The sequence below is a fragment of the Bacillus rossius genome, chromosome 1 (assembly GCF_032445375.1).
Source record: "Bacillus rossius redtenbacheri isolate Brsri chromosome 1, Brsri_v3, whole genome shotgun sequence".
Lineage (NCBI taxonomy): Eukaryota > Metazoa > Arthropoda > Insecta > Phasmatodea > Bacillidae > Bacillus > Bacillus rossius.
The window spans coordinates 239,887,698-239,899,603 of NC_086330.1; the positions used below are offsets into that span (position 1 = coordinate 239,887,698).

Sequence of the window (11,906 nt, forward strand, 5' to 3'; positions counted from 1 at the left end):
ACTTACTTCGAGTGTTTGTTCTTCTCTAATGACCTTGTCAATAAAGACAAAAAACCAAAGTAAAAAAAATTCAAACTGTAACAGATGTTAACTGACATTTCTTAGAATGTCGAGGGAAGTTATATCCCCCGGGTGGTGCACCCGTGTAGCAGTGCCGGTGACCAATGATGTGTGTTGTGTTGTGTGCAGAACACAAGTGCGGTGGTGACCTGCGTGAAGGTGATCTCCACGGTGGACTACATGGTGGCCGCTGGCAACGAGCAGGGGGTCGTGACGGTGTTCCAGGTCCCCAAAACTCCCCCGGACAGCCTGCCTGACAGCATGAAGCTGAAGAAGAACAAGCAGGTGCGTAGGCATGCTCGCACCATGCAGTTCACGCCATTTCAGTTTGTTGTTTTATATTTACTTTCAGCTTTTACACTTCCTGGCAATGGCTATTGCATTGTTTTTTATTTTATTTGAATAATGGCAGTGGCATACCCTAGAGGAGGGGTGTGTATAATTAGCTCTGCGAGAGTGTTACGCCCTTAGTCTGCAGTAGTGAAGCACTGGTACTTCAGCTAGTATTACATACATGTATGTGTGTGTGTAAAACCCTGTTGTTATGACCCCTATTCCTGGTAATAGGGTTTGAAAAGGGGGGGAAGGACGTAATAAACATTTTGGATCTACTGACCTCCCCCCTGGACCCTGTACGTCAAATTATGCCTTTTCCCGCTCCAATTCAGTGTTCAGTCGTCTCTGGCAGGAAACTTACCAGTCTTCAAATTTAATTGTAAAATTAGTTAAAAACATGTTTTCCAAAAAGGAAAGATACCGAAGAAAAGCATATTCAAAAACCTATTGTCACAAAAATGAGTACAAACACGGCGAAATGCGCAGCACAGCTTTATCTTTTAATGAGCACTAAGAAAATTTGACACTAATTTCATTAGGGAACTCAAGGAATTTTCATTAAATGGTTATTTATTAGACTTGGGCACTAGTGCCAGAGAGGTGAAGAAGGTTTAAGTTCCAAGAAAACACTTTGTTATCACAGGTGCAGTGGTGGTTGCCTGGTGCTTCCCTCAAGTTCACACCGTTCCCACATTTGAAAAAGTTATCCTGTTTGGTCCATCACACCCGTGGTTTTGAGTGACAATCAGAATTGACATAAGTAACGCAATTTAGAGGCAGAGCGTGTAGTTTTTCAGCTAAAGTCTTCCTCTTGCTGACAGCGGTCGTAAGGGTGTGGAGATACTGAACAGCCACACATGATTGCATATGGAGAGTTGCGGATAAAATTAAATGGTTAGAAATAACCAAACTATAGTATAGAAATCTTTCTTGGTCATAAGTAAGTTTGGACCAAGTTCTAATTTTTAGAATTTTTTTACCTTTACAATATGTACATTGTTTTGGAGATACTTTTGATGAGAAATTCGTGAAAAATTAACGTTCCTAACAGAGTCTTATTTGTGTAGGAATTGTAGATTAAAAAAATTAGAAAATAGCATTTCAACTTCAAAGCCTCAAAATCACATTATTTTAGAGTTAATCGTGACCACAAATGTTTCAAGGTCTCTTAGTATTTAGAAGAAGCAGGTGTTTGGGTGTCCAAGAGCAACCGATATCACAATGGTTGCCGGACGATGAGAAGAAATGCCTGGTGCTACAGAACTTTTATCTGTGGTAGAAGTGGAAGAGGTACAGCGTTTGCCAAGAGAAAAACAGTACAACGCGCTTCAAACAAATTTTTAGCGATTTCCTTCAAACATTCAACTTATTAACACAAAATTTTCTCAGCTCAGCGAAAAGGTTGTTGCAATAAAGGGGTGGTCATAATAAAGGGGGTTTAAGCAATTAGCTGCCAAAGTTACTTTGTTTATGTTTTTGGGACCTACAGATAAGGAGAATAAGATTTCAGTTTAAATGACAATACTACTAATTTATTTTATATTTTTAATTCCTTTCAGAAAAATTATTTTATCGTACTTATGTTAAAATCTTCACAGTTTTGAAAATTTTGAAAGGTTTGGTTAAAATCAGATATGTTAATTTTACGGGAAGAAATTCAAACCACATCATGAAGTGGCCAGTAGCATTGCTTTTAAACCTAAAAAGTTTTAGTTCAATAATCCATTTAATTTTCCATATCAGTATTGCACAGAAATATGTAAAAAAAAAATAGTAACACTGGCAACTAAATGTGCAAAAAGAATGAATTGGATGTATTTCCATTCTGTGAAAGTTAAAACATTTAAAAAGTCTACAAGTTCAACAGTGTGTATGGTGACTGGAATAGGAAAAACTCCTTTAACACTCGGCTACCCTTCTAAACTATGTTACAACTACGTCTGTGATAATATTAAAATGAGTAATTTATTATTTATATTTGATTCAATTAAAATTACTTACACTTCAAAACAAAAAAAAAAAAATTAGTACACAAAGTGTAGAGAAGCTGTTGCAGAGTGGTCACGTGGTGAAAATCAGGAAACCTTGAATTAGGTGTGAATATTTTTGTTGCCAGGTACTGGGAGAAATATGTAAATCTTTGAAAGACATTAGGTTTTATCTGTTTGTCTAGCAAGTTGAAAAGATCTTCATTGAAAAACTGCTTGTCGTGCCTACAATCTGCGTCACTTAACCATTTTTCGATGCTGTGTACTGGCTAACCTCGCGGCAGAAGCAGATGTGTCATGTAGCATACGAGTTGTCATGGAATGTCATTTGGCTGAGGGGAAAGAGAAATCTGTTGCTAAATTTCTTTCATTTCTCTCTCTCCCTTTTTTGTTATTTATTTTAATTCTTAAGATTTTCTCCGTTAATAGTTTCACCAGCCAGCACCGAAAACTAATACCGTGATTTGACATGTGAAAGACATATCCCTCAAACTCTACTTTAAAATTTTTAAATTAGGGCCCACTCTGGAGAGATATTTTAGGATGTTGAAAGGGGCCCTATCTTCTACTACTCACACGGTTCAAGCCAAATCTGTGAGCCATGACTTGGCCCCTCCGCTTGTCAGTTAAGAACATTACATCTGTTTATAAAGCTGTATTTGTTTACAGTAAATATTTATTAAAGTAAATAGTAAATAATTAAAAAAAAAAAGGATGAACACTTAGGGAAGTAGTTTTACTACTCAAAATTCATAATGTGCAGATTACTGTGATTAAAAGTCTCTCAATGAAGAATTAAAACTATGGATATATGCAGCTCATCTAACAATGATGAGCAATTTAATTGTTTAAGTTAATAATCATTATTGTCATGCAAAATCTTTATTTTTCCCAGGCACTGTTAAAGTACTTACAGTTGAGTCCTTATACTTTCTATATTATTTATACCAATGTGGTCTTATCTTAGAATTTTATTGTTCATTTTTATCAACTATTTTAAACAACATACAAGAACCACTAAATTTGTTAAGGAAAAACACTTTAAGCACAGAAATAATATAGTCTTACAGAAATAATTTTAATTTTAAGTATTATTTCATGATTGATTTTTAATATTAAATTGTGTGTTTGGTTTTATGAGCTCAGATGTAACAAAAATTATTAGCTATATATGTATATTCTTATTAACTTTGTAAAATTTCGTGAAAATTCTAGGAAAAGCTTAAAAGCATCCTGGAAAAAATCTGGAATTTTGTTTTGCCAAAAGAGTGGCCATCTTGTGTTGTATATCACCTGTGCTGCTACTGAATATTTAGTGATGCGTTTACAGCACTCACATTCCTATATCCCTTAGCAAATGCAGCCACAATGTAAGGGATACATTTATAAGGGATGGTATCCAAATACTTTTACTGCTAGCACTATCTGTTGACATTTAGTCTGCATGCAGCCATTTTGGTCCTGATATTTACAGAGATTCAGCAAAACGTAAATGACGGCCTTTTTTACCCGTGTGTGGGTCCCACATTTTTTGCCAATATTAGTTTTAAAAAATGTAGTGTAATTTTAAGCAAGTTTTGGACTTTGGGTTAAAAAAAAAACAATAATATTACACTGTGTTGTTGAATATGTGTGTAAATAACAAAACCTATGTGGTTTTTAATAGTTACAAACAAGTTAGTGTAATTTGTTATTATCAAATATCTCAGCAGTAGTGTAAAGCTTCATGAGCAGAACATGTCTGTGCCAGCAAGTAACATGTCTGCTGCGCTGCAATGGCATGGGTAGGAGAGGAAAATCTGAAAATTAACAAGCCAGAGAGAGATGTAAATGTTCCATGAACTGGACCCACACAGATATGTGTTTATCTTGATTGGTGTTTACACAACTGTGTTCAATTTTTATTGAACTTAAAAGGGTAGATGGATGTATGGTGGTACCCTAATTCGATGATGACCCTTGTGGTGAAAATGTTAGATTTGTTGCCCAAAATAATAGATGTAACAAGTCACAATTGTGCCCGGCTAAGAAGATGATTGTTCCTTGCAAAAACACAAATCACTTGAAAAATCTTTCTACGATTTTTGCATTTAGTGGGTTGTGAAATTCTGTTTGTGACTGTTAAATGACTTGACTGGTTACAATAATTACCAACTAAGAACGTTCGAAATGCCCTTCCATATTTATTCTTCTCGACAACAGACGTATTACATATTTGTCACTCAATAGCTCCGGCAGAAAACACGTTCGCCGATCGTTACTCACTGATCTGTGCCTTCACAAAATAAAGTCCCTAGTAACTCCGTTGTCTAGATACGCAGATACACTGGAAAATAAATCCTGGTGGGCCAGCGGACCTCCCGGGCCTACACCGCACGTCTGGGGCCTACAAATTCTAGTTGAAAGTCTAAAACTTCATGACAAAAAAAAAATTTAAGGTGGATATTAAACTGCGGCCTGCCCCCGGCACCCAGACATGAAACTGTTCCTTCTTAACAGCTCATTACTATTAACTTTGTGAGCAGTCACCCCCGTATGACCTCTCGGCTTAGCAATTGAACGACTGACAAAACACAGAACATTAACAAACCTTACGAAAAACTTCAGTCAGCTGGGGACTTTCCCGAAATACTGTCTTACTATTTGCTACAACATGTATTCTTACAATTTATGATTAAATAATTTCTCCTATTGAGTACTTCTATTCGCTCTGTGTCCTGTCTCTCTCTCTCTCTCTCTCTCGCTCTCTCTCTCTCTCTCTCTCTCTCTGTCTCTCTCACACACACACACACACACACACACACACACACACACCTCTTCCGTTTCTTTTTAATTTAACACAGAATTCGAGGATTCCTTGGTCAGATATTCCCACTGTCTGGGCTAACATCTGTCTCTCTCTTACACGGGATGTGATAAACTATTGTCTTTCGGTGCTGCTGTGTTGCTGCACTTCTTTCTTTCCTTCTTTCCACACAATTCCTCACAGTTTTAAAACCACTATAAAACATACAAAAAAATTGTTATTAAAAATATATATATATTTAAAATTTTAAATGCAATATATTACTGAAATGCACACTTACACAAATAATAACCAAGCCAGCCAAAATGAATGCCAATAAAATTATAGTAAAGAGGCTTTTAAAATAAATCAAACTGTTACCAATAAAATAAAATAAATTATAAATACAAAACTAGGTCATATCAAGCTGAAGGCTACATAATCAGCTGTTCCCTTCTGAATGAAAAATATAATGTTCATTCTTTTAAGAAATACTTTTTAAAGCTTGGGAGGGCAGAGTCTTGTAATGTTACAATGTGACCCATATGCAGGGGCGACCCTTCTGCGGGTAAATACATTTCTAAAATTTATTGTAGCCTGGATGTTATAAATTGTTAGCATTAAAAATAAAAATATTGCTATAAATCAAAAAATATTTATGTAAATTCTTCAACAGGAAATACTTTTAATACTTTTATCTTTGTCTCAATTTGAGTTATAGATAATTTTTTTTTTTGTTTTAAACATAGCTTATGGCAAAAATCTAAAGCAATATTACATACATACAGTAAACGAACCAATTCCACTAATGGATGTAGGGAGGCATCAGTGGACGCGAGTGTCGCATCCCTAGAAATTTTGAGTTATAGTGGATCATGTAGGGAATAATTGACATCCCTTGTGAGAATTTGGAAGCAATGCAAAGATTGCAGCATCCATTACGTTGCCTTTTAGTGGATTCCTTAGGTAAGGGATTCAATAGGCTTGTATTCGAAAGGAGCGTAGGTAGGTGTAACTATCATAATTGAAGTTAAGCGTTATTGTTTTACCTATAATTGTGTACATTCCAATTTAACTATGTTAATGGGGTCATTATAACTGCCTACAGTTTATTTCAACATCTGCACTGTGAACATCAGAACTGCTGAAGTTTAGACTGGTAGTCCAGAAATATTTTATAAACTGAAAATATAACGTGTGCAATAAGCAGTTTGAAACCACTGCATAAAACTCCAAAAAAATTAATAAGTATTCTTCTTTTATAGCTGTGTTTAAAACTTTATTTTGTATAACCTCTAAAAAGAAGTACCATACACACATATTTTTTTAAAATGTCTTTAAACTGTTATAACAAATGTTGAAAAAAATATTATTTTTCCCATTCTTGATATTCATATTCAATACTCATTTTCGAGTGTCTTTAGATATTTGTATTTGAATTTGATTTAAAAAAACAACTGATATTTGCACAGACTTACTTACAACCATTGTGTGAGTTCTCCTTGTCATGACACAAGTCTAAGAGCATCAAGTTAGTACCCAAGTGGTGTGGAGCCCATCATAGTTTTGGAGGTCCTGTTACCATAGTCCTTGTGCATAGCCAAGCAATGTAAAACCATATAAAATCTTATATTAATTTCTTTCTAAACCACTTTTAGACTTTTCTCATATCACATCTTTTTGTTTTACCGTATTTTCCTGGGTCTGGATAGCATATTTTATGCAGAGTTTTAGTGTTAAAAAAATGTACTATGACTTGTATGTGAATTTTGTGTTAAAAATAATAATATTGTACTGTGTGGTTGAATATGTACATAAATAACTAACCTATATTGATTTTTAATCAATATAACTCCATGAGAAAGTATAAGTTGTTTAAACAAAATATCTCGGCAGCAAGTGACGCATCTGCTACGCTGTGAGGGCAAGAAGAAGAAAATCTAAAAATAAACCAGCTAGAGGATGAGCAAGAGTGTGTGTGTGTGTGCATGAGGGCATGTGGCAGTGTTGACGGTTTTCCCTCCCTCTTTTCTTTGTAAATGTCCCATGAACTGATACCCACACAATTAACACATCTATATTGACAAGTGTTCGTTTTGCAACTGTGTCCAATCATTATTGTTTTGGAATGAGATTGCCCATGCTTTCAACTGAACATACCGTGACAAAACTGCAGCCATCTCTGGTGTTTATAAGAGCACCTTTTAGATTCCTCCTGCCTTGCGGAAAATTGCGTACTAATTTTTATAGATGGAACTGACAAAGAGTAGCTTGCCGCCTCTTCTCTCTCCACAGCAAAGGTATGGGTAAAAAAATAAAATACAATAGAGGAAAGGTAAACAAGGGTATGAAAAATAGCAGTCTTCTTCTTTGTCTTGTTAGGAAGTGTGGGAATTGGATAGGTTGTAAGTATGTGGGAATTGGATAGGTTGTAAGTATTGGAGGGAGGGGGGAAGTGGGCTGCCTCACACCCTTTCGTAGTAAGCAAAGAGCCGAGGGTTAACACCAGTGTCGTATTTCTTACATGCCAATAAGCTAAGAAAAGAAACACTTCACTTGTATCCATGGAACTCTAGTGAAGACATGTTAGGTTTTTTTGCCCAAAATTAAGGGTGCTACCAATACGAAGGAGCAACCCGTCTGCGGGTGAATACCACAGGTTCTTGGCCTAAAAATATTTAAATAAATTTGTTATAATGGCAGTCACATCTTGATGATCAGTTTGTTCCAAGATCAAATAAAACCTGGAACTCTGGGGCTGGGTGTTAGTAGTGAAAGTCATTATATGGTGTATGTGTTTTAATGTATGCATATTTTTTATTGTCTGACAGAAGGAAGGGAACTATTTGCAGTATTTGTATGTTTGCTGCTGTGTGCAGGTGGAAAGGTACACTATCAGCGGTCTCCACACAACTGCGGTGACGGCCATTGAGTGGAGCATGAATGGTATGAAATTATTCAGCGGTGATAGAAATGGCATCGTGGTTCTCACAGAGTTTGATTTCTACATGGTGAGCAACATATTGGACCCATTAGCTAAGCAAATGAGCAAATGTTTTGGGTGATTTAGAATAGCTTCTGTTTTCTTTTCAGAAAAATTGAAAAGGGTATTAAGTACCTTTTTTTTTTTAATTGGAAACCCAACACAAGCAAAAGCAAACATAATGTTATGTGGCAAAAGTCTTTTGGTGTATAATGGATATTGTGATTGAAAGTAAACCAAGTCCAACTTTCAAATTCCTTTTGTCAATGTGATAATAAATGTGCTGTGTCTTCCAAAATCCATTTCTTCCCTTTTTTATGATTATAGTCAGCATTATGAGTCATGGCTAGGTCAACCCCTTATATGTTGCTAAGTTCAAAGCTCATGTGCACTTGTACCTACTGACTCTTCTCTGATGGGTGAAGGACCGGCACAATCAAGGCCCAAGGATACATTTTTACATTTGAACAGCAGTTAGAGAATCTGATTAAGTTCATGGCAATAAGTAAAGGTTTTGTCTAGTTCAGAGATTCAGTGAATAAATTAATGGAAATTTTAAATGCTTATAAATAAAAAAATATAATAATTATGGCTCACATTCAACCAGGTAAAGAAAAGTGGCCTTTTTGAATAGCACTTTGTAGATTATTTTTAAAAGATAATCTATGTAATAGAATACTTGTAAAATCATTTCCACTTTATACTTTAGTAGGCTTAAGAAATAATTGAAAAGATATATATTTAAGTATTATTATAAATAACAATTTCAACAAATACTTGCATATTTATCGATTAAATTTTTACAAAACATTGGCAGAAACTTAAGTACATATATAACCATAAATTCAAGTTTTAGTGATAGAGTGTAAAAATGTACTATTTTTTTGCTAGCATTTAATTCCTTTATAGAAGAAAATTGTTAATGACCTATTTAGCTGGCTAATATCGTTTGTTGAACCCTAAAAATTATTCACTGCTGAATTGCTCTAGTGCATCTCAAGAGCAAGTAAGTACGCAGGGTTACCGTGTACTTGAATTTGGACACTGCCGAGATAGTTAATGTTGCATGCTGGCAGTGTGTTGGTATTGGAGCAGTCGCGACTGCAGTGTTTGTTGTGTGCTTGGCGGTTGCGTAGCACCTGAGCAAGTCCATGGAGATACTGAATGAGAAGTACGAGATAGTGCAGCTGAGCTACAGTCAGCAGTTGCTGCTGGTGTCCACTGTGTACCGCAGCATCGTCTGTCACCGTGACGATCGCTGGCGAGTTCAGCAAGTTGGGCAGAAGGAGCGCAAAACGTAAGCAAACAATTATTAACATGTTGCTCGTTTGCGTCTTCACAATAACTCAGCTTAACTAAATAACCATTGTTATACAGTGGAATGTCTTCAACCCAGCACTCACGTTCAAATTTTTTCAAGTGCATTCCAGCTTTGACCTTGACTGGCCAGGTCGCACTATTGCGCTGCTGCATTTTTAGTTCGCTCAGCGTTTATAGTTACTGTCAGTTTTCATTCCAGTACAAGTTTTTTTTTCTAGCGGGTTATATTTCCATCATAATTTTTTTTGGGAGAAGAGAACTGATTCACGGATGCAACATGTTATCAGGACTTTTTAAAACAGTAGCACACATTTCTATTTGTTTCTTTCAACAGAGCAGCTTATTACAACTTGTTAAAAATAACATTGTCCTTGGTATTTTCGTTAAAACTGTAAGATGTTCAATAATCCAGCATAAATTGCTAATCCAGTATGGCTGTGGTCCCAAACGTGATGGGTTAACGACCTGTTACTTTATTTCTGTCAGCCTGTAAAAACCTGATATTGGGTGTAAATAAAAATAATAAGTTCATATTTGTGGAGAAAGGGTAGATAATACTGATGAAAAAGATAATGATAAGATAGATAAGATAGTTAAGAAGATAAGAATAACACAATTTAAATTGGCTCACATGAGCTTTACGGAACTTGCCCTTAACATCACATTTCTCCAGTAGAACTGTACTGCTGCTCAAATAACGGCAAATTCTGTATGGCCCAACATAAGGTGTAATTAATTTTACATTTTTCTTTTCCGCGAGCGATGGAAGAAGGTAATTCCTACATAAAATTTTTTCCCCACATTATAGTCACGGGCTTTACGACCAACGTTATACAGATCTCGAACAACATCTCTGGGCTTTTGCAAATTTTAAGTGTCCTCTTAAACTTCGTACTGAAAGGGGTCATCGGAATAAAAAGATTAAATGTAAGCCCCTGAATACTGATCAAAAGTATGAATGAAGAAACATGAGATGGTGTAGAGAAAATCCCTAATTTGCGGCACAATTTAAGAAGTTTGTTTTGAATGTTTTCTATTTTAACACTCACAATCATTAATATTGTTTCAAATAACTTAACTATATTCTAATTTAGAGAAAACTAAAGTTATATAAAGAGTAATATTGTGGACAACATTAAGATGAAATTACAGTTTGGCATATAATATTACCCCAAGTTTTCAATGAATGGTGTCTAGGACATTTCAATATTGTTACAATTTTAATAATCGTTGAATGGGAAGAATTGGGTTCGTATAGGGATAGCTCAATTATTTCTTTTTATTGCACAGTTTTATTGACTGCTAATATTTACAACACAAATAATTTTACTTAACATGCCTACTAATCAATTACTCGCACTCAGTATCTCAAGTGCTTACACACCGCAAACCTTGCTGAGCCGCACACCTCGCACAGCTCTTGCCGCAGCACTCCTCGTGGACCTCTGTCGCCGTCATACTTCCTATGCCGAGGAGCTCACTCCAACTCGCCGAGCAACCCTCGCGGAGGCCAGCGTTCAGGCTTATATACACCCTGGTGCCCTTCTAGAAGTGACGCGCATGGCTGGGGCCAGTCGCGTCATCCTGTGCCGACCCGAGGCCCCAAGCTTCGAGTAGGGCATTATTAGCTCAAGCGACAGTCACGTCATCCTGCGCCGACTTGACGCCCAAAGCGTCGAGAAGTGCATCGGCAGCTTGCGCGAGGCAGGGCGCCTTGCGGGGAGGGGTAAGGGAGGGGGAAGCTACAACCCTTGTAATCCGGGCAGGCATGCGTGACATGTCTTACATCAATGGATGGCGCATGACGTCAGTGACCGTGCAGGGCTGCCAGCCAGCACCGAACTCGGCGCGCTTGTGCTGGTAACACTGCCCCTTCCTTAAATCTGTTCGTCTCGAACAAGTAACACATCCCTTACAGCGTATTCCCTCAAACGGTCCAAATGTACCATTTTCATCCGTCCCCTCTTTCCTCTCTGGATCCGGTAGACATCATTTAGGCACTTCAAGACTTCACACGGGCCTTCCCATGATGCTTGAAGCTTAGGGCACCTTCCCTTCCTTCATTGGAGGTTGTACAGCTACACTAAATCGCCCTACTGAAATCCGGTTGAGTTAGCCTTCAGGTCGTACCTCGTCTTCATTTGTCGCTAATCAAAGATTCCTGCGGGCCTCCTCATGTACAAGTGCCATTCGCTGCTCTAGATGATTTACATAATCAGTGGTGTTGGTCGGCTCTTTATGGGGACGACCGAACTTTACTTTACAGGGCAGCTTCAACTCCTGTCCAAACACAATACTCGCAGGGGTTTGTCCAGTGGAGTCATGCATGGCAGACCTAATGCCATTAGGAACAACTGGATGTGTTGATCCCAATCCTGTTGATGCTCTGCCACAACTTTGGCAAGGTGTTCCTCGAGAGTTCTGTTAAACCTAT

General features: G+C 37.0%; 1 protein-coding gene across 2 annotated transcripts in view; it reads left to right on the forward strand.

The window, feature by feature from the left end:
• Window positions 1-11,906, forward strand: part of LOC134527402 (tectonin beta-propeller repeat-containing protein 2) — a 203,458-nt gene that overhangs the window by 18,990 nt on the left and 172,562 nt on the right. For both annotated transcript variants that reach the window (XM_063360066.1, XM_063360067.1), the window contains exons 3-5: window positions 190-345; window positions 8,049-8,180; window positions 9,289-9,449. In XM_063360066.1, coding sequence (XP_063216136.1) covers window positions 190-345; window positions 8,049-8,180; window positions 9,289-9,449 — 449 coding nt within the window. The remainder of the gene's footprint in view (window positions 1-189; window positions 346-8,048; window positions 8,181-9,288; window positions 9,450-11,906) is intronic.